The sequence below is a fragment of the Mesoplodon mirus genome, assembly GCF_964341445.2.
Source record: "Mesoplodon mirus genome assembly, chromosome: 2".
In the NCBI taxonomy this organism is placed as follows: Eukaryota; Metazoa; Chordata; class Mammalia; order Artiodactyla; family Ziphiidae; genus Mesoplodon; species Mesoplodon mirus.
The window spans coordinates 182,368,278-182,390,225 of NC_138977.1; the positions used below are offsets into that span (position 1 = coordinate 182,368,278).

The window sequence follows — 21,948 nt, forward strand, 5'->3', positions numbered from 1 at the left end:
ATAGCTGCAATGGACTGCCATAGAATGGGTTCCTTCCCAGTTCCCTGGGGCAAGCACTGGAGCAGGGCCTTTTATCTCTCATGACACTTATTTCCCACAGTGAGAATTGTTCTCTTGTCTATCCCACTACCCCCCTGAGCTCTGAGACCAGACTGTATGAACTGTCTGCCTCTCTGTCTTCAGTTCCTCATACAGTTGCTGGCCCAGCAGCAGTTCTCAGAGGATGATCCTGGATCAGATGAAGGATGCAGGATGGGTGAAGGTATCCCCACCCTAACGCTGTTCTGAGGATTCTCCACCCCCCTCCATCCCACCTAGAGCCACTCTCCACCTTCGTCTGCCTTGCTCTGTGCCCTGGAGGTAGACCTGTGTGGGCTGCAGAGAGGCTTCCTGCTGGGCTCAGCTAATGCGAGGGTGAACAGGGATCACAGCCGAGGAGGAGAGGGAGGTCCAGGTTTGCTTTCCTGCCTTCCTCCCCATGGGGTTGTCACAGGATGACTATATCCCTGCTCCACCTAGCTCACTCAGCTTCTAGGATTTGGTAACTGCTCCTACCCATCTCCCTTTGGACTTCGGGGGTAGGGAGGGTGAATAACTGCACCCACTGTTCCCAGCCCCAGGGCTCTATACTCTCCCTTGAGTTTCCCAACAATCTCTGCAACTTTATTAAACTTTCTCAGATGGCCCAATTTCTGCCAGGACCCTGACTGATGTGTACAATATTTCATTGAGATTTTATGCTATAAGATTAAGAAATGTCCACTTTTTACTTTCTTTTTTATTACATTTTTGATCATACACATGACAACCAATGCAACACTACACGTCAAAGGTGTAAATTTAGTAGAGAAATGGGAAGGAGGGCAGAAAGGGACCCAAGGTAGCCCACTGAGCCCTCATGCCCACCTCTGGGAGTGTGTGTTAGGAGACCTTTAGCCAGCACAGAAGCCAGGGTTTTATCTTCAGTTTCATTACGAACCTACTGAGAAGCAAGACTTAATCTAGGTCAGATACTTAAGAATTGAGATGGAAATTTTAATATGAGGATGTTCTGCCAATTTCTCTCTTTACATGATCCAAATCCAGGCTCCACATGTGATTTCCGGGAGCCCAGAGTATTCCCCATGGTGGGTGGCCCTGAAAGGAGCATGGCTGACCTCAGCTTGCACACAGGGCTGCATCCCTCATGGCCTCCCACCTGGAAGTCGAGGCCTTCCGTGGGCCTTCCATTCACAGCCAGGATAATGTCACCAGCTGCGATGGCTCCATTCTCCTCTGCCGGCTGCCCCGGGAAGAGCCGCTTAATCCTCACAAGCTCGTTCTTGAGATGGCCGCAGCGTTCACTCTCCATCTGCACGAAACTGAATCCCAGACCACTGGCGTTCTTTTTTAGCTTGACTTCAAACCTGGGACCTGTATCATGGGATGTGAATGAGATCCATCTTTCAGTAGATTACAAATGAAATTGGCCAGCCTCAAAATGCAAATTGTCAAGTAAATGAATTATTCCTGTTTTACATTAAAGGATTTCATTTTGCTCATTTTTATGACAGAGTCCCTTATACCTGTTATAGGTCAGTATCATCCAATGGAAATATGTGAACTGCATATGCAAACCACATATATAATGTCAAAGTTTTCAAATAGCTACATTTTAAAAAATAAGAGGAAACAGGTAAAATAAACATAATCATATGTTAGTTAACCCAACATATCTAAAATATTACCATTTCAACATGTAACAACATGAAAAAATTATTAATGAGGTACTTTACATTCTTCTTATGAACTAAGTCTTTAAGACTCGAGTATATATTTTATCAGTTTGGAGTGGTCACACTTCAAGTACTCAATAGCCACATGGGCAAGTGGCTACCATATTGGACAGAGCAATTATAGACAATCAACAAGGTTTATATGTAAAGATATAACTTAGAGACGTACACAATAGGCCCAAATCATTTAGTAAAACTTGAATCACATATATTCCTATTACCCTTTTAGAACCACAGTCATTTTTTAGTATACTTGAAAAAAAATTTTTTGCATAATTAGACCATGGAGATAATCATGGCCAACTCTATGAAAATGTTTTAGCTGCCATTTTGTTCAGCCCTATGTAGTGACCGTAAGACAAAACAGCTGCTTCTGGGCACCCAAGATGGACACAGCCCAAAGAACTTATATAGTCTGGCAGCCAAAGAGGCCTCTGGGCCTCCCCTACTCTGCTTTCACCACCTCAGTTGGCAATCAATCAATAGAGGGACAGAGCACTGATTTATAAACTAGGATGTGGGGCAAGAATGAAAGTGTCTGAAGCAGTGAGGTTCAGGTATGACCAGTTTCACCATCACCATAGTCTGACCCTTTAGCTCATTCTGTATTCAATTTCTCAAAGGCCCTCACTGGAGTGAGCCGAGGAGCAATGAAAGAAGAAACAGACTTATTTTATGCACATGCTTTTTCCCCTCCACCCAACCCCATTGCTCACTATGGTTACCTTGCATTCAACCTGATTCAACGCCTTCAGGAAAATCTCTAGAAAGGGGTTGACAAGTAGCTAAGCTGCAAATCATGACGTACTAAGGAAATAAATGTTTTCCTAGCAGGAAACAAAATCCCAGGGAAGTGCAGAGAGGCAACCCATCAGATGATGTGTAATAATGCCCTAAACTGATCATGGGTTTGCTTTTTGATGCTAGTAACTAGGCTAGGTTTCTGAGCACCTTCCTCTCCCCACCCACCTCAGCTTTACTCAGATTTTTGTTACAAGTGTCTCGGCTGAAACGTGGACCCTTTGTCAGAAAAGTCATGATCCTTTCATTCCAATTTCAACCCCAAATATTTATTTATACACAAACATTCCAGCAGCTGATTAGAAATCCTCAGAAGGCTTGGGGGCAGAATTATGCCTGGTCATCATTTTGGGGATAATGCATTTTTTTTATAGAAACATGTTCCATTAGATTGGCTTCCATTGCATCAGAAAGCTGGCCACATGATGACCACCACTGTTCACTATCTTTTGAGAACCCAGAGGGCACCTTCCTGCTTTCCCTTTGGAGGTGACAATTCAAAAGCAGCACAGGATGACATGACAATAGTAACACTCAATCCTCTCTCCTCTCACCATATGTCGCTGAGACACTGCTCGCAGGCCTTCCAGGCAAGACTGTTGCCAAGGAAACAGCTGTGCATTCATCTCCCATCCTGTCATTAGCAGAAGGACACTGCTGCGCAGTCCTGGGGCCTCTTCTCTCTAAGACCAGTCTTGCAACCTAGAAGGATGGGTGGATGAGCTCAATTTACACCTCATATGGCAACCAGGAGTCTCTCCCTCCACTCGGCAAATGCTTCGTAATTTTCTGATACATCCAGTAGCTGCTTCATTTGAATCTCAAATCAAAATCTCCAATCTAGCTTATCTGTTAGGATCCAGAGCCATATTTCCAACTGTCTGTTGGACAAATGCTCCTGGAAGTAACACATGTACTTCCATTTCAGTGTATTCAAGGTTAAGTTCATCTTCTTCCTCTCACTCACCCTCACTTCCCCCTCCTCATTTTGCCTAAAACATTCCTCCTCTTGCCTTTGCTCTCTCAGAACACTGACCCATCCCTCAACTAACCTCCCAGGGGCCACACTTGCAGTGGACCAGCTCTCCCCCTTCTGCCCTCCAAATACCCAACCGGCTTCCAAGGCTTGCATGTTCTCCATCAGAAACATATCCCTCAGTGCTCTCCTCTCCTCCATTCCCTCTCCTGCTGCCAATGGCCAGCTGGACTGGGGCAAGCGCCCTCTAACTTGACTTCCTGGACCCTATCTCCTCCTCCTTCAGTCCACTCCCCTCAAGGTTACCTGTGGATTGAAATAAGACACAAGCTGAACATGTAACACTCTTGATTAAAAATCTCCAGTGTTTTCCATCACCTAAAATCCAAACCCCCAGCACAGTATCCCAGGCCTATGTCAATCTGGCCTCCCCCTTTCTTTCCAGTTCAATTTCCCTTTCTTCTTTCCCACACACTGTATACTCCCATTACCCAGAGCATGACCCAGTGGCTAGACATCACCTGGAAGCTTTGGAGAAATTCTGAGCTTCCACTCGGGGGACTTGACCCTGCCAACATCCTCCTGCAGCAATGGTCATTCAGCACCAAGCCTGTGACCCCAGAGTGAGAGTTCCTACCTGTCATCACCGCCAGTATGCTGGCCAAATACATTCTCTAAGCATGTCCGTCAGCAAAGTTCTGAAGAATAGAGAATACTAATAAATTATGACTTTGTTCTCAAGATATGTCAACGAAGGTCGCCAAGACAAGTAAATCTCACCACAAAATAGAAGAATGGTTTGGGAAAGGAAGCAAAAGGGGGCCCTTCCACCCCTCTGTTTGCCAGAGGGGTTCCTAGGAGCCCTTTGCATCTCTGATGATTGCCCAGTTGCCAAGAGGGAGGCCCCAGCTCTGTGGCTTAGGCCACCATGGCAAGTAAAGGTTCCCACCCTCAGGCGGAGGATGGGACAGAGTGTAGTAACATCCAGATGCTGCCTGGGCACTGCACAGAATGAAGACCTAAGGGTAAATGCTCTTGGCATCTTGAATTTCTACCTCTTTGTAATGAAAGGACCCCTAGGACAATGTAGCCTGTAATTACACAGGTTGATGGGAATGGCATGAACTTGGGCGGGGGTGGGTGTCAGCAGAGGCCCTGAGAGCAGACGGAGGCATTGGTCAGTTACAGCTGGAGCAGAGGGCGTGAGGGGGCGGCCAGAGCCAAGCAGGAGAAGTCATTTCACTCAGTCAGCTCAGTACAGCTGTCTGATTCCAGAATCTAGGCGAGACAGTAAGCTTTTCAAGTCTCCTTAGAGGAGGTAAGCTTCTCTGCCTGGGAACATCTGCCTGCTTCCTCCTGACATTCACACCTCCAAAGAAAAGCACTGGTAAAAGGAAGATGTGAAAGGAAAAAAACAGACACAAAAGAAAGTCTCGTTTGTTTCCTGCCTACCCCCCTCCCACCCAGAGGCAACCACAGCTTCTGATGTTGTCGAGGAAAACTCTGGGGGGGAAGGAAAGCTCCCCAGTAACCAGTAACGGTGCACTCACCTGCCCAGAGCCCTTGAGGCACTGCACGGCCTGCTTGTGGGTGAGGCCACACAGACTCACTCCATCCACCTGCAAGAGCCGGTCACCTGGGAGGGGGACAGATGTCATGTCCCCAAGCTCCTGGGGCTGGAGGAAGGACTCTTCTGTGAGACCCCTGCCCAGCACCCCTCCACACAGCCTCAAGGAGGGGTAGGGAGCTGAGCTGGGGGAGCCCCGCCCAGGCCCTGCCAGCCTCCCCTGTGAGCACCTCCACAGATCAGTGGTCTAGAAACCTCTATCCTTGGCTCACAGAGCAGTTAAGCCAGCTAACAAGTATAACCTTATCCTTTCTCCCGATTTCCTGTGAAACCATTTTTGAAAGTTTTTTCTAGTCTCTTAGGGGTGATATTTATATCTCCAGGATGTTTTTTATTTCAAAAAATGTCAGGGAGACCTGGTTGATGCCAGGGACCCTGGAATTCTAAGGAAAATGGAGATAGGTAAGATCGTAGGTGCCCTTTTTAGCTCAATTCTAGCCATTTTGGAGAACAGTAAAAATCCACCCCCCCTTCCTTCAGAGCAGTGGATGTGAGGAAGGGCAGAGAGGAGGCTTGCTGGTGTCCTCCCCGGATACTTAAGTGGAGGTCACCAGTACCTGCTCTGTCTTCCATGGGGAGCATGGCTTCTCCCATGAAAGCCAAACAGCAACAAGTTTATTTAAAATTTCATATTTTTAAATCACCTTATGTTTCCCAAGCATTTGGGCCCCATGTTAACACATCAGGTAGGTGGGTCAGGTTAAATCATCTCCTTTTCCAGGTAAGGAAACCATGACCTGGAGAGGCAATCATTTGCACAAGGCATCAGAGTGAGAGTGGGGCAAGGCTTGAAGGCTGCATCCCCCAAGCCGGGGCGCATCACACCACAGAATGCAGAGCCCAGCATGACTCCAGCCTCACCCTGCAGGATCCGCCCTTCCTTGGCTGCTGGCCCTCCGGGAATGATGGATTTCACGTAGATACCTCCACAGAGCACACTTGTGTTAATGCCACCCTGGAAAACACAATGAAAAACTCACCACCCATCTGCCCCCTCCTGAAGGGGCCTCCCCCACCTCCCTGACTCAGAGAGCCCCCATCTGCCTTCCGCTCTATCCCATCACCTCATCTCCATGTGACACCATCTTATATATTCACTTGTTTGTTTAGGCTTTATTATCCACTGAGCAGAAGGTTAGATGCTCATAAGAAGTATAATGATATGAGCCGTGCGAGGGAGCTGTGTCATATCCAGCCCAGCACTGGCCAATGGCAGGTGCTCAGAAATGAGTCACGTCAATGTACCACATCGTCTCTCCATAAGCAGTGACCAGCAAAAGTGGATACAGCGATGGGCCCAAAGGCTGGTGCCTGGCATATTCTGTATCCTTGTGTGTTGGTGTGTGGATACAAAAGCAGAATTCAACCGCACAGTATTTTGCAACTTTTTTTTTAACTTAACAATAGATTATGAACATCCTTACAGGTCACTAAAGATCTAACTTTGTCTTTTTCTTCTAATTTTTCCATGTATGTATACACACATACATAAAAATTTTTACATCGGTGGGATTATATAATATCATTCTTGTACAAGTTTTATCCTCCCTCCTCCCGGGTCTGCCAGATGGAGCTCAGAAACCAAATGCAAAGTGTCTGTCCTGAATGGAGGTCTTAGCAACCTGATGACCAGGGACCACCCCATTCACCTTTGGCTTGTGTCCCTGAAGCTCCACAATGCCACCCTCTCCTTACTGTCCAGCATAACCATAATTCCACCCGCATTGCTTGGAGTGTCTGCTCTTCCCAAGTTTGCCATTGGTCTCCCAGTTTCACTTTGAACTCCCATCCCTCACTGAGGCCCCCACTGACTTTCTTGGTTCATCACTTCTGACGTGTTGCTTGTACCCAGTGAGCACTGGGTTATCAGAGGTTGGCATATGTGTGCAATGCCCACCAAGACTCCAGATGAACATCTTTCAACTGTTTACTTTCTAAGCTCTCCTAAGAATTCTTACAGTCACGCTGAATCCAAGTGTTCCATCTTCTTTAACTAGCTCCACAAAGTAGATTTCACTGGCATTGTTTTCTGAAGGTGATAGAGGACACGAAGAACCAGTACCCTGCCAGGAATGAACAAACAAAAAGAAAGAAGAAGTGAAGGCGCCGGCCCTGCCTAAGCAGATGGCACCTCTTAGCTCTCACCTGCTCTCAGGAGCCAGCAGCATTGCACATCAAAAAAAATCGTAAGTTTCAGGGCTGGGCCAACAGGGGATTCACTCTCAGCTTAATCAGTTCCTCCCTGTATGACTTTGCACCTGTCTCTTGGTCTCTCCAGACTTTTTTCCCAATCCACAGAACTGCAATGAGAGATCACCTTCTAACAGTGAGTATGAATGATGCCCAGCACATAACAGGGTCTCAATAGATTCCCTCCTCTTTCTACTCATGAGGCAAATATCATTATGAGAACTGAAGTCATCTAGACACTCCCTCGTAGCTTCACACATGACACCAGTCAAGTGAAGGCATGCTGGATACCAGATACACAGCAGCTTCTGGAACAGAAGAAAATCTCAGGAGGACCTTCAATCATCTCTAGCAAGAGTAGCTGTACTGGGTCTCTACTTTACAGTGGTTGAATGCTTGAGGGAAGAACAGAAGAGAGTATTTTCTACCTCATGCCAGGCATTTTGCTTGGTGCTGTGACATGCATGTCATGTTGATTCATCTGTCCAGTCATGCTACAAGATTAATTGAGCACCTGCTATGTGTCAAGTACTGAGATAGTTGGGGAGATGGCAGTGATAAGACAGACCTGCCCATATTGAACTACTTCTCATGGGGAAGGGTCTTTCAATGAACTGTGCCAAGAAGATGGGGCCACAGATACTCCCAGCCTTTTGTCCTATCTGTCCCCTTAGCTAAGCTGCTTAGCGGCTGCCCGGTCCACCACATCAGAAAATACAATTAATATACAGGAAAATAAACAGGCTGAAGTAAGCTTAAAAAAAAAAAACAAAACGATTCAGCAGAGGAGGTTCCAAAGAGATTTGGTATAGAAACAGATGAAACCCCAGTTGTTTCAGAGATGCTCCATATCCCATGGTCTGGCAAGGGGTTTTATCTAAATTTTAAAATTCAAAGAGTAAAGCAACCACTGAAGTCGAGGTCCAAAGTGAGAGGGTGTAACTCGACCATGCCACAAAAGGTTACCTACCCGCAAAGCTGGCCACGTGACCCAGGGAGCCCGGATGGCACAAGTTCTGCAGTCTGTGCCGTGGTCAGCTGTGGCCTTGGTGCACCATTGCTCCCCTCAACCGCCCAGCACAAACCAGCTCACAGGTGCAGCCCCAGAGGCCCTAACTGGAAGCCCTCTCGGCCCTGCTTCCTGTGAGAGGGGGCTTTCTGAAGTGCAGCCTGCGGGGAAGTTTTCTGCTCTGGAATCCCACTCCTATGATTCACATCCCAGCTCTGCCACGTACTCCCTGAGAGATCATGGGCACTTTCCTGTCTCTCTGTGCCTCGGGGACCCCACTGATAAAAAGTGTTGATGATAGTAATTATCTCACAGGCTTGTAATGAAGCTTGCGTGATGTAACATATCCAAGTGCTCAGGACCTTGCCTGACACATGGTTAATCACTCAGTAAGTGTCCACTGTTAGTATTATTCTTTTGCCGACTTTCCGTCCAGCTCTTCATGGGATGCACCATGGCCAGTGAGCAAGGATCTGGCCTACATGGAGCCCTACTGCCAGCCATATCCTTGGCACTTTTGTCTCCACAGCTCTGTGCCCAGACATCATTGCTTCTCTCATAAGAGAGAAAACTGAGGTTGAGAGAGGTGGGGTAACTTGCCCCTTTCAACCAGAGTCCCAGCAAGAAAGAGAAGGTGTACATCCCCATCCTGGGTGATGGAGGAGAGCTGACACAAGGCCTGCTTTCAAAGGTGTGGGCAAGCAGTTAAAGAAACCGATGAGGAGAGCTAAGCACCCCGGGGCTAGAAACAGCGGGTGTTCTTACCTTCCCTGAGCCTGAGGAGCGAGAGGAGGGATGGCTGATGGAACTGAGCAAGTGGTAAAGAGCTCAAGGGCAAAGAGCATCTAACAGGAGCTGTGCTCTTCAGCAGAGGGTCACAGCCAACCTGAGCACAGGCAGAATGACAAGCCAGTACTCGCTCATCCCCCAGCTGCAGGCTCCCACTAGACTGTGAAACAAGAGAAAACCTATATAGTGGTCTCTGCCCCCCATTCCTGGCACAGAGCTCCTTCAACCCTTGTAATTTCCTAAGTGATATATGTGGAATCTAAAAAAACAAACTCAGAAGCGAAGTAGTGGATTGGTAGTTGCCAGGGTGAGGGTGAGGGGTGGGCAGTGGGGAGTATGGGTGAAGGTGTCAGAGGGTACAAATTTCCAGTTATAAGGTAAATAATTTCTGGGTATGTAACGTACTGCATGGTTACTATAGTTAGAAATACTGTATTGTATATTTGCAAGTTGCTAAGAGAGTATATCCAAAACGTTCTCCACACACACACACACACACACACACACACACACACAATTTTAACTCTGTGAGGGGATGGACCTGCTAACTAACCTTGTTGTGGTAAGCATTTTGCTATATATGTGTGTGTGTGTGCCTATACATATGTACATATGTATAGACACACATATATGTCAATTATATCACAATGAGTGATAAAAAAATAAAATACAGGGATGTCTAAATTAAAAAAAAAAATTTCCTAAGTGATAGGAGACTAGGAGCATCTTTTGTTCTAACATTTGGTCTTTGACCTCAGTTCCTGACACAGAGCTCTCAAATCCCTTGAAATTTTCTGGGTTATAAGAATGTCTTTTGCTCTAAAGAGGGAACTCTGGTTCCTGCGTAGCTTCAGGATGGGGGCTGGTCACCAGAAAACCAAGCCATGATTAGAAGCTTGAAACTTTCCACTCCACTCAACTCCCCATCCTCTGGGGAGGCAAGAGGGGCTAGAGACTGAGCTAATGATCCACCATGCCTGCGTGCTGAAGCCTCCATAAAAATTTCAGAAGTATGGGATTCGTAGTTTCCAGGTTCATAAACACATCTATGCAGAGAGTACGGCACACCCTAACTCCACAGGGGCAGATGATCCTGCTCTCAGGACCCTTCTAGACCTCACCCTATGCATCTCTTCATCTGTCTGTTCCCTTGTACCTTTAAAACATCCTTTATAGTAAATCAGCGATAGCAAGGAAACTGTTTTCCTGGATTCTGTGAGCTGCTCTAGGAAATTAACAAACCCAAGGAGGGGGTCATGGGGACCTCCAATTTGCAGCCAAGTCAGACAGAAGTGTGGGTAACCTGGGGACCGACAACTTCATTGTCATCTGGAGTGGAGGCTGTCTTGAGGGATGGGTCCTTCACCTGTGGGATCTGGTGCTAATTCCAGTCTGTTAGTGTCGGAATTGCTTGATGTGGAAAACCCACCCAACTGGTGTCAGAGTGTTGTGAGTGGGATAGTAGTGTGAGATAAAGGAAAACAACTCTCTCTTCCTAGACACAGGGCTTCTGGGCAGAGCCAACCAGAAGACAGAGGGCTGACACAGTCTGTGAATGTCAGCTCCACGGGGCCCAGAGAAAAACGGAGAGAGGTCTGGAGGGGCAAAAGGAGACCTTTCCATCCAGTGTCTAAGGAAACACAGCTGGAGTCTGGTGGCCCTGGAACTAAAGTTCTCTGCATGCCAAAGCTGGCCTTCGTCTTCTTCCTCCTTGGTGTGTTGTCAAGAGCAAAGGCAATGAGTTGCAGCTTGAGGACTAACTAGAGACCAAAAATACAAGATGTCTGATTGTCCATGCATTGCCCTTGGCAGAAGCCAGTTATTACCAGTCACAGTTAAAATTAGTGACCGAGGACACTGAAACCTCAAACACTGAGCCCTGGCACTGCACTAGAAGCTTTGCCTTTTCCCCTTTATATTCCTCTCAACAACCATGCACTGTAAGTATTTATTTCCTGACATGGCAAATAGAGAACAAAGAGGGACTTTGGAGCCAAGGCTGTTGGGCTCCACAGCCTGTTCTCTTTCCTCCGGATTCTAGAGAGTGAAGCAAGGGAATGATTACCTTTAATGGCGGAGCAGACAGCTGAGGTCTCAGCCTGGGCATTAAGCTCTGAGTCCGAGCCATTTCCAGTTCTTCGATATTTCTTTCCTGGTCTTGTGTGTGTGATGAAAAACTTCCCAGATGCCCGTTGCTCAGGCTGTCTGTAGAGAAGACCCCAGAGTTGGCCGTGCTATTCTTCTCCTCGCTTGAGGTATTTCCACAAACACCTATAAAAACAAGCCAAGAAGAAATCAACAGCTTGGAAAGGCTGGCGTCTCAGTGGCATTTCTATGTGGGGCATAGCATTTTCCTCCAATGACAGAAAGACCTTTTATAGCTGCTGGGAGCCATGTGAGTTTAGCACCTCATGAGAGATGATGCATTTATAATAGAGGAAGGGAAGATTCTGGATGTGTTCTTGAAACTTAAATAGAGCTTGTGTGACCCAATTATGAAAACACAGGAGCAATGGATGGTTCTAATGCCCTTTTTAAGCTCTTGCCACATTATGGGCACCACACACACACACACACACACACACACACACACACACACACGTGTGTGTGTGTGTGTGTGTGTGTGTGTGTGTGTGTGTATACACATACACATATACATATACGTATCTTCCCATGTTTTCAACATACGCACCAGGAAGGTGTGATCCCAGTTCAAACACAAGAAAGCAGAGTCAAAAGGATTAAATCTTGCCCAAAACCCCACAACCATCATGTTGCTCTTAAAGCCAGCCTCTTCCAGAGTCCCTGCTGAGCACACATGTAATCACCCTGTGATCCAAAGTTTACTGTGTCTGGTTCTTTGGGGGGAACTTGGTACTAACCAGATGGTGGACTCCCTTTGGGTGAAGACTGGGCCACTGATTCCCATTTACCCCATGTCTTACCCTTGAGCTGGCACAGAGCAGAGGAAAGAACATGAGGTCAGGAATCACTAGGTAAAACCTTGGGCAAGGTAATTCACATTTTTGGACCTTAATTTCCTCATATCTAAAATAGAGATAATCTCAACTACCTCATAGGGTTGGTGAGGCTTAGAAATTAAATATAGAGAGATGTTTATACATGTAGAGAGAGAGAGAAAGAGATTACAGCTTAGTACATAGTACTAAGAGCCTCAATACATGTATTTACCATGCATATGTTAACATCAGCTATATACCATGCATATGTTAATATCAGCTATTCAACAAATGTATATCGGAGGAAGGAACACAGATTTTCTTTACATCTGGATATATAGACACACAAGTAAGTTTACAACTTTTGATACAGACTCATTAGCACTCAGGAAAATGCCCAACTCACATAGTGGATAAACTTAATTTAATGAATCAGATTAGAAGTTGTTCAAGCCTAAAGGTATTCAGTAGAGAGTGGTGGGCCACCTTTCAGTAATGCCTTATTCCTGGCAATTTCTTTTTTTTTAACATCTTTATTGGAGTATAATTGCTTTACAATGGTGTGTTAGTGTCTGCTCTATAACAAAGTGAATCAGCTATACATATACATATATCCCCATATCTCCTCCCTCTTGCATCTCCCTCCCACCCTCCCTATCCCACCCCACTACGTGGTCACAAAGCACCAAGCTGATCTCCCTGCGCTATGCAGCTGCTTCTCACTAGCTATTCTACTGTCATTGCCCTTCTAGCAATGTTGTAAGCATCTGTTTATTTTCTTCCACACCCTCCACAAGAGACAAGGACAAGACTTATGACTGGATTAAAATGTCAAGCTGTGCAACGTATGTCCTGCCTAATGGAAATACAAGCTAGAACTTCTGCGGGTAATTAAAACTCAGTCTGTAGTGGAGGGTGATGTCTGCTCCTGATGGGAAGGCTCTCTGTCTTGTCTTTGATCTCCAGTCTAGAACACATGCCCCAACAGCAGCCCAACCAGACAGAAACTCACAGCAGTCAAGCCTCTGCCCACAGTGACCAGCCACAGTCACTGTGGAAGCATCTTCCTCCAACAAAGATGGCAGCTGTTTCAAGGAACCCCAACTGTGACCAGGCAGTGTTACCAACAGGTGACAGGGACTCCAGGGTGAGAGGACACGTAATTCACAGGCACTGTGGGTACTCCATCATCTGAAACTCTAAAGTGAGGTTGAAGCCTCGCAGACTTTGGGTGCCAGTTTTGGACATCCCCACCCCAGCAGGCCATCCTTGACACTGAATGGATCCCAGCTCAGCTGCATTATGTTTCCTGATTTTAAAAATAGGATGGTTTGATCACTCCCCTCTGTCCTTTCCTGTGCAAAGTGTGGAGGGAAATACAAGGACAGCTAAAACATTGTGGGAAGAACAGTGACAGTGTAGGAAATCCAACAGAGCAGTGAGCTGGAGCAGGTGCTGTGGAAGGGCCGGGCCAGCCCCTGGGTCAGGTCCAAGCACAGGATGAAAGGCACATGGCTAAGGCCCCAGCTTTGCCACCCCCCATCCCCCCACAGCTTCTGGACGAAGGGCAGATGCAGCACCTGGAAAGCCACCTGGTGATGGTGTGTACATGTGCAAGAGTGAGAGAGGGCATGTGGTTTTCAGAGGCCAAGGCCAACGGGGTGACTGCATTTAGGACCCAGAAAATGCTGGCTGGTGTGACATGAAGCATTTCTGTACATGAGAGGAAATTGTACAAAGCTCCTAGAGTGTGGGCCTGGCTTTGTAGGCAGTCTGCTGGAAAATGGCAGGATCATCCAACCAAAAAGCTGTGGTGAGCCCAGGTAACTGGGAGGGAAAGGGATGTTAACATCTCCCCATTAACACCCCAAACCTGACCCAAATAAACATAGTCATATTATTCTTCAGTACAGGCAATTGTTGGATAGCTATCTAAAGGACGAATAAAATCATCTTTAAAAAAAAAAAAAAACCTTTACTCTTTTGGTTGATCTCTAACATGCTGAGTCAACCAAATTAGAACAAAATGCTTGTTATGTTCTTCAGCTTCAAGTACAGCCCCCTGTCTCCTTCCCACCGGATTCCATGACTAAGCCCTAAATATGTAGAATTACTGCAGTAGCCACTTTCCATAAGGACTTGGCTGATAGAAAGAATATCCTCCCTGTCATGCGAGAAGAGTGGCAGAAAAACACACAATAGCTGCATCTAATAAAGAACTAGAGTAGGCTTCTCCTATTCAGCAGGACAAGCAATGGTAGAGCCCATTCTGCCCCTGAAATTGCAGAGTTTATTGATTTGTGCCAAAGCCACTACCACGAGAGAGGTAATACAAAAGACCTACACAGACTTAAAGCCCCAGTACTCTGTGGTAAAAATGTACTCCTGAAAATAAAGGAGGCTCTCCAGCTTCTGAACGTGGGTTAACACATACCTTTTGACTGAGAAATGATTAATTCTATGTTGTCAGGAGAATTCTGAATCATTCTAACAGCCATGTCGAATGTGAAGCCCTCCAGACTGATGTGATTCAAGGCTAGTATCTGCCCTCCTGGAAAAATAAGATATCTCAATAATTCCATCAAGGAAATGAGAAAGAGCAGTTCCTTAAAGCAGCATCTCTGGCAATCAAAAAAGACATACCTGGTTTGATCTTTTTAGCTTTTTCAGCTGGTCCCCCAGGTATAATAGAAGATATAAAGATGCCAGGATCAACTTTGCCTACATCTTCTCCCTCATTAATGACAAAACCTATAATCCAATTATATGAAAGAAGATGATACTTAATGATTTTGCAGCTCAGAGAGGTTAGGTTATTTGCTTGAGATCACACAGCTACTAAGTAGCAATGCTGATATTTGTACCTAGGTCCTCTGATTCTCCAACAGCTCTTTGTACTCTTCCATGACAGATGGAGAAAAGTGGATTGTCCCACATTCATAAGCACAACTACAGCTAGGAACACAGCCCACCAAAGTGCATGGATTTTGTTCCAATACATCATCAGATCGGAAAAAAAAGATGATTTTTAATCAAGTAACCCTTATCTTCTTAAGGGTCTTCGAATGTGGTAAATAGTAAGAGGTGAAAAAGACTGACTACTCTTCCCCATCCCTAAGAATCTAAATATACAAGAGAAAGGTTTTTACGTGGTATTAGACGGAAAAGTCTTTTTCTATCTTGTACTTAGATTTTCAAGATCTGCACCCCAAAACCTGATCAGGCCTAAAAGGAAACTTTGACCCCATCATCCCATTGCTGGTTAGGGACATTTAAAGGGAAGAAAAAGAAGTGATCACTGAAAAAGGCAAATTGGGAGAGGACAGGCAGGAAAAGGGAGTAGAAAAGTCTAAAGGAAAGATAGCACACACCTCCCCTCTGCCCAGAGGGAAAGACTGGGTCCCCCCCTGCCAGGAGCCCTCTTACCAAAACCACGGCGTGGATCCCGGCTCAGTGCCACACGCACAATTTCTCGATCTGGTTCGGCTGTAAAGCTCCTTCTCCTCTTATTTTGTGCCCCTGGAAGTGGAAACAAAGCCCCACATTGTGCTTTTGCCCCAAATTGTCAGAGACCTAATACAAAAGGTGTGAACACTATTTCACACACACGCACAATGCTGGGCATGGATGGCTGAACACATACTTTTTATAATAAGTTTTTAAAATTTATTTTACTGAAGTACAGTTGATCTACAATGTTGTGTTAATTTCTGCTATACAGCAAAGTGGTTCAGTTATACATATATATACATTTTTTTCATATTCTTTTCCATTATGGTTTATCACAGGATATTGAATATAGTTCCCTGTGCTATACAATAGGACCTTGCTCTTTATCCATCCTATATATAATAGTTTGCATCTGCTAATCCCAAACTCCCAATTCATCCTTCCCCCAACCCCCTCCCTCTTGGCAACCACAAGTCTGTTCTCTACATCTGTGAGTCTGTTTCTATTTTGTAGAAAAGTTCATTTGTGAACACATACTTCTGATTAGCCTCACCGGGTCAGTGTTGGCTCATCTAGAGCAGAGGCAAAGGTAGTGTGGGCCACGGTGCTTGCTCTGCATGACTACTACAGCTATTTTTTTTTCTGCGTTGGTCTTGGGGACAAGACAGAATCTGAGCAGAGATGACCTTGCTGGCAGTGAAAACTGAAACTAAAGTTGGAGCACAGAGATGAGACAGCAAAGCCTTTCCCTCTTGGGCCCCTAACAGTAGGGGGTGATATGGCCCTGCAGCCCAGCGCAGTTTTCCCCCAGCTTGGGTCTTGGAGGGGACCCAAGGCAGAGCCCTGACAGGCAATCCAGGGCTGACCACAGAGCACTTGGAAAAATCTTAAAGAGTGAGTGACCCGCCCTCCAGCGTTTTCCACGTCGCTCCCTCCCCCAAGGGACCATGGTGGGACCTGTGTACAGTTCATGGTAAAGAGCCACCTGGTAGTATTCCAGATCCAATCCCAGGCTTAATGCTCATCAAATATAAATATCTTCTCTAGCTCAGGAATCTCTTTGTCTTTCTGTCCCACTGGGGACCTGCCTGGAGGATATATGACAGAGAGGAATGCTGCCTGCCCTGTATATGTTTTCTAGTGAGTAGTGGGAGATGATATTCTGGGCCCATATGAAGAGTGGTAAAGAAAATGAATGATACGTTTTTCCAGCCACGCCCCTCCACAGCAGGTATTCCTCACGCTGGACTAGAGCACTGGGAATCTTCACCAGTGCTAACACATTTAGGATCTATGTGCTCAGCCCAAGCCAAAGGTGGACAGCATGGGCTTTTCCCAACCATAAGTAGTTTATTTATTTATTTTTTTAACATCTTTATTGGAGTATAATTGCTTTACAATAGTGTGTTAGTTTCTGCTTTATAACAAAGTGAATCAGCTATACACATACATATATCCCCATATCTCCTCCCTCTTGCGTCTCCCTCCTACCCTCCCTATCCCACCCCTCTAGGTGGACACAAAGCACCGAGCTGATCTCCCTGTGCTATGCGGCTGCTTCCCACTAGCTATCTATTTTACATTTGGTAGTGTATATATGTCCATGCCACTCTCTCACTTCGTCCCAGCTTACCCTTCCCCTCCCCGTGTCCTCAAGTCCATTCTCTATGTCTGCATCTTTATTCCTCTCCTGCCCCTACGTTCTTCAGAGCCTTTTTTTTTTTTAGATTCCATATATATGTGTTAGCATACGGTATTTGTTTTTCCCTTTCTGACTTACTTCACTCTGTATGACGGAATACTCTGGCTTCGCTTCAGATCGAATAAATCTTTCACCTTCTACATAAGTAGTTTTGAGATTAATGGAAAAGCAAAAAGATTGTGAATATTATTGGGGAAGCAAAATGAAGCAGTGGCAAAAAATTGAAAGCAAGAGTCACATGTAAGATTTCCTTTACCCCAAGCCCATGGCTTGGCCCGTACCTGTGCACGTGCTCTGAGCAGGCAGTCCAGAGAGAGGGTCACAGGTCGTTGGCTTCTGGGTCAAACAGATGTGCTCCAGCTGCACAGGGCAGGGCCTGCAGGGAAAGTCAACAAGATGAGGTAAGATGCCCCTAGAAGGCAACTTCCTGCCCTTCTGAGTATGGGTGGTGGCCCCATGCTCATCAATCAACAGATCCATAGACAGACCCCATCAAGGGCTGATCTGGTTATCAGAAGTACACTGGAAAGAATGGCTTTGGGGGCTTTCTATCTTAGAGGGGACCTTAGAGTCCCCCAGGCCCCCTATGAACCTCCCACTATCTCTCCTTTGAGTTGAATAAGCAGCCCTTCCAAACCTCCATTTCCTTAACCAGAAAATAAGAATATTCCTATTTCCTAGACTTGTGATGGTCCTAAAATGAGGTAGTAAGTCTAAAGCACTGATGCTTTTAGTGGGTCCTGATTTTTCTGTTGTTTGCTTTTTCAGCTGGGCCAGCCATGTTCCAGCACCTCCACTGTGATGGCCCCTGAAGGCTTTACACGGTAACTTACCTGCTTGATCCTTGCAGATTCTGGAGTTGGCTACCCCCTAGTAATACTGAGCTGAAAACAAGAATCTTTCATGCCAGCATTCAGTTGGCTTTGCCGAGCCAGCATTCTAGCCAAAAAAGGATGTTCTAGGCCCTAGAAGAATAATGAATTAAGTGGGGACCCTGCCCTACCCACAGGGTCAGCTCTGCCCAAGATAAGCTACATTCAGGGATGAACAAAATAGAGAGTGAGCAGAAAGAATAGAGGCAAAGCCACAGGACTTAGAGCCCTGGAAAAAGCCAGCACTGGGCCTCATCTGAAGAAGGAAGGCCAAGAGGTCAACCACCTGAACAGATCCATCAGCCCTTCATCACCCAGGTTGGCCCCAACCTCAGGGAGCCCACACCTGCCCCATTGCTTTAGGCAGCCGGCCCAAGGCAGGGATGGGTGTTGCCACCGCACCTCTCACTGCAACCTGGGATCAGTGATGCCAGGTGCTCCGGGCACAGAGCCTGGCACTGTTCAAGGGGCCAGAGCTAGAAAGGGAAGAAGAGGAGCGATGGGGGAGAGAAGGCAGATGCAGGGTGAGGGACAAGCACAGGGCCATTCTTCAGAGACTAGGGAGGAGGCCTCGCTCTAACTCGGCTCCTGTTCATACTGTGCATTTCAGCAAGTTCAACCCAAGTTGACTGAGACCCTACTAGATGTCAGGCCCTGAGCTGGCAAGGGACTGAGGGTAAAGGTGAATCAGACATGGGCTCTGCCTTCTGGGAGCTCCCAGCCCACTGCGAGTTGCGGGATGGGTGCCTTTCATGCCATCTAGAGCCAACCTAAGTGCCCAGGGAGAGGCTCTGGCAGAGCACTCCTGGGTTTCAAACAAGGAGATACCCCAGCCGTCCTAGAGGGGCCAAGAGAGGCCACAAGGGAGGGCCTTTGGGGAAAGGAAGGGATTGTCTGCCTCAGGCTGCCATGGCCCATGTGATCCAAGCCACACGTGCAAGTCTATTGTTGAAAAAGGATAAAAAGCAGCATCTACTGCACATCAAAGAAAGACTAACACTGTGTGATTCCACTTCTGCAGTAGAGAGAGGTCCTTAAAGTAGTCAAATTCATAGAAACAGAAAGTAGAATGATGGTTACCAGGGTCTCAGGGAGCGGGGATGGGGACTTGTCTTTTAATGGCCATAGGTTCAGTTTAGCAGGATGAGAAGAATTCTGGCTGCACAACAATGTGAATATACTTAACAGTACTCCACTGTCCACTTAAAAATGGTTAAAATGGTGAATTTTATGTTATGTATATTTTACCGCAATTAAAATAAGCTTTTAAAAATGCAAACCTAAAGAAAATAATGCCATTTACTGAAAGTCTCCGCATGCTGGCCTCAGAGCTGAGGAGGAGACAGGCGCGTTACTGTTCTCTGGAAGTTCCCCGTTTACAGGACAGGTAGATGCATGTGGATGTTGGGGTGGAAGGACCCTGGGGGTGGCTGCTTGAAGGCGAGCCAGTGGTGCTGGCCAGGGCAGTCAGGAAAGGCTCACAGAAAAGGTGCCATGAAGTAGGTGGGGCAGGGATTGTATGTCAGGGTTGGCACCCTGATGGCATCCCCGTTCTAAGCAGTGCTGAGCATACAGCTGCTCAGGCTTGACACTGGGAAGGGGATCCCAGCTCTTGAGTGTCCGTGTCTGCATGCCATCCCATCCTTCCCGTCCTGGCTCTGGCCCGCTGGTCAACAGCACCACCTGCTCCTGCCACACGGGCCCTGTGCTTGTCACCTCTGTGAGCGCCATGAGGCAGGGGCTGTGTCCGTCCTGCTCACTGCTGAGTCCTCAGTGCACAGCTCGGGGCTGGCACACAGCAGGCACTCAACCAAGTTTTGTAGCAAGAGGAACTGGGCCTTCGCTCATGGCATTCCTGCCTATCTCCCCTCCTTCTCACTGTGCCCAAACCCATGGTTGGTCAAGACCCGCTGTCACTTCCCCCATGCAGCCTTCCTCTGTCCCCTTACTTGGAAATCACCTCACTCTCGGGGGAGCGATAAAGCTGTATCTGTGTCTGCCTTAAACATTTAACCATTCTATCCCCTTTAAGAGGGTTTGTGTTCCTACCTTCTCCCCTAGAGACGAGGGGAAGGGCACCAACATTAGGACACTCATCACAGACTCATCCCATCTTCAGGGTTCTATAACACCGTTTAATTCCCACAGCCATCCAGTGGGGTGGGCATCACTGCTCCCACCACTAGACAAATGAGGAAAGAGAGGCACGGGTGTTCTAAACAACTAGTGCAACATCACACGCAGCAGACAGCTGAGTAGGTGTAGGTGGATTTCCATGGCATTGGGCTCGTTCCAGCACTCTGCCTGAAGGGGACCCTGGGCTGGGTGATCTTTGCACCAGCCACAGCAAGGATGATGCACTTCTCTCATCCATGCACAGGGATGACAGAGCCAGCTGGATGCAGCCCTTGTCCCACCTCAGACCAACCAGAGCAGTGGTGGGCAGTTCCACCTGAGCTCAGGCTCAGCTCGTGCTGATCCAGCCTCAGATGCGGTCCTCTTTCTGCCCTAGAGCTTCTTGAACGTCTTGGGCATCTCACCCACCCCCTCTATCCCCCCACCTTGCCCAACAGTATAGGAGAGTTCATACCTCCCACAGACAAGCTTGCACCAGGGCGTGATGGGAGCCGGTGCACAAGTGTCCACTCCCTGGTCCTTCAGGCAGACAATTCTGGGAGAACTTCTGTGCACTTCTCATGGAATTAAGCCCTGGCTTCCCACAGCAGCTATCTTGATGACACTGCCCCCTTTCTTTTCACTTTCCCTCCTTCCCTGTCTCACTTACCCTGCTCACTCCTGCTTCTCGGCATCACCTCCACAAAAACCACCTGCACCCAAGTCATTGTCTTGGGCTGTGCTTCTGGGGACCTTCCAGATGGCCAGAGACCCTAGATTTCCCTTTTCATGGAAGGTGACCCATAACCTCTGACGTGAGTTACTAAGGGTTGTGAAAGTCTGGCATTCATAAACTAAAATTAGAGGAGAACCAGAGATTACTGAGGACTCCAGTTCAGCTTCCTGTTGAGAAGGCTGGCTGCCATGCAGTGCTGCCAAGGCCCTCCTGTGCGTGCTCACTGGCAGGTCACTGGAAGGGTGCTTTGCAGCCAACACATTCTCAAGGTGGCCTTGAGTCAGTCATGGCTTCTTCAGGCTTTTAATCTATAAAGTGCTATAAAGTACTATCAGTTTGATGACAGATTAAAGATGGCCACGTATGCTTTGACACTCCTACATCAGGAGGGGGGGTCTGTTTCTGCTGCCCCTGAATCTGTGCTGACATGTGACTACTTTGACCAAGAGAGTATGGCGGAAGTGACCCTGTGCCAGCTCCAGGCCCAGCTTTTTAGGAGACTGGCAGCTCACCTTGGGCCCTTGGAGCCCTGAGCTGCCATGTAGAAGCCTCACTACCTTCCACATGGAGGCACCACGTGGAGAGGGCCTGAGACCGCACTGGGATTGAGAAGGGCCCAGCTGAGCTCACCATCCCAGCCATCCCCACTGAGGGCCTGGGCACGTGCACAACACAGTCCTGGAGCCTCCAGACCAGTCCTGATGAGTACCCTCAAGAGAAGCAGAAGAATCGCCCAGCCAAGCCCTGCGTAAATTTGTAACCCAGAAAATCGTGAAACAGAATAACAAAATGCGTGTTGTTTTAAGTCACTACACTTTGGAGTTGTTTGTTACGCGGTAACAATAATAGATAGTTTTGCTTCATCATTATTGAGTTAGTTTGCAGTGGGTGGTGATGCATTTTTGCATCAACAGAATCTAGAGCAGTAATTTTCTAAGAATTACTT

General features: G+C 47.1%; 1 protein-coding gene across 1 annotated transcript in view; it reads right to left on the reverse strand.

Moving 5' to 3' along the window:
- Positions 1–21,948, reverse strand: part of FRMPD2 (FERM and PDZ domain containing 2) — a 77,916-nt gene that overhangs the window by 10,550 nt on the left and 45,418 nt on the right. Inside the window, exons 16-25 of the mRNA XM_082610918.1 lie at positions 17,561–17,655; positions 15,554–15,646; positions 14,771–14,878; positions 14,562–14,678; positions 11,233–11,438; positions 7,138–7,242; positions 6,041–6,134; positions 5,103–5,188; positions 3,131–3,278; positions 1,199–1,413 (exon numbers count right to left, since the gene is read on the reverse strand). Coding sequence (XP_082467044.1) covers positions 1,199–1,413; positions 3,131–3,278; positions 5,103–5,188; positions 6,041–6,134; positions 7,138–7,242; positions 11,233–11,438; positions 14,562–14,678; positions 14,771–14,878; positions 15,554–15,646; positions 17,561–17,655 — 1,267 coding nt within the window. The remainder of the gene's footprint in view (positions 1–1,198; positions 1,414–3,130; positions 3,279–5,102; positions 5,189–6,040; positions 6,135–7,137; positions 7,243–11,232; positions 11,439–14,561; positions 14,679–14,770; positions 14,879–15,553; positions 15,647–17,560; positions 17,656–21,948) is intronic.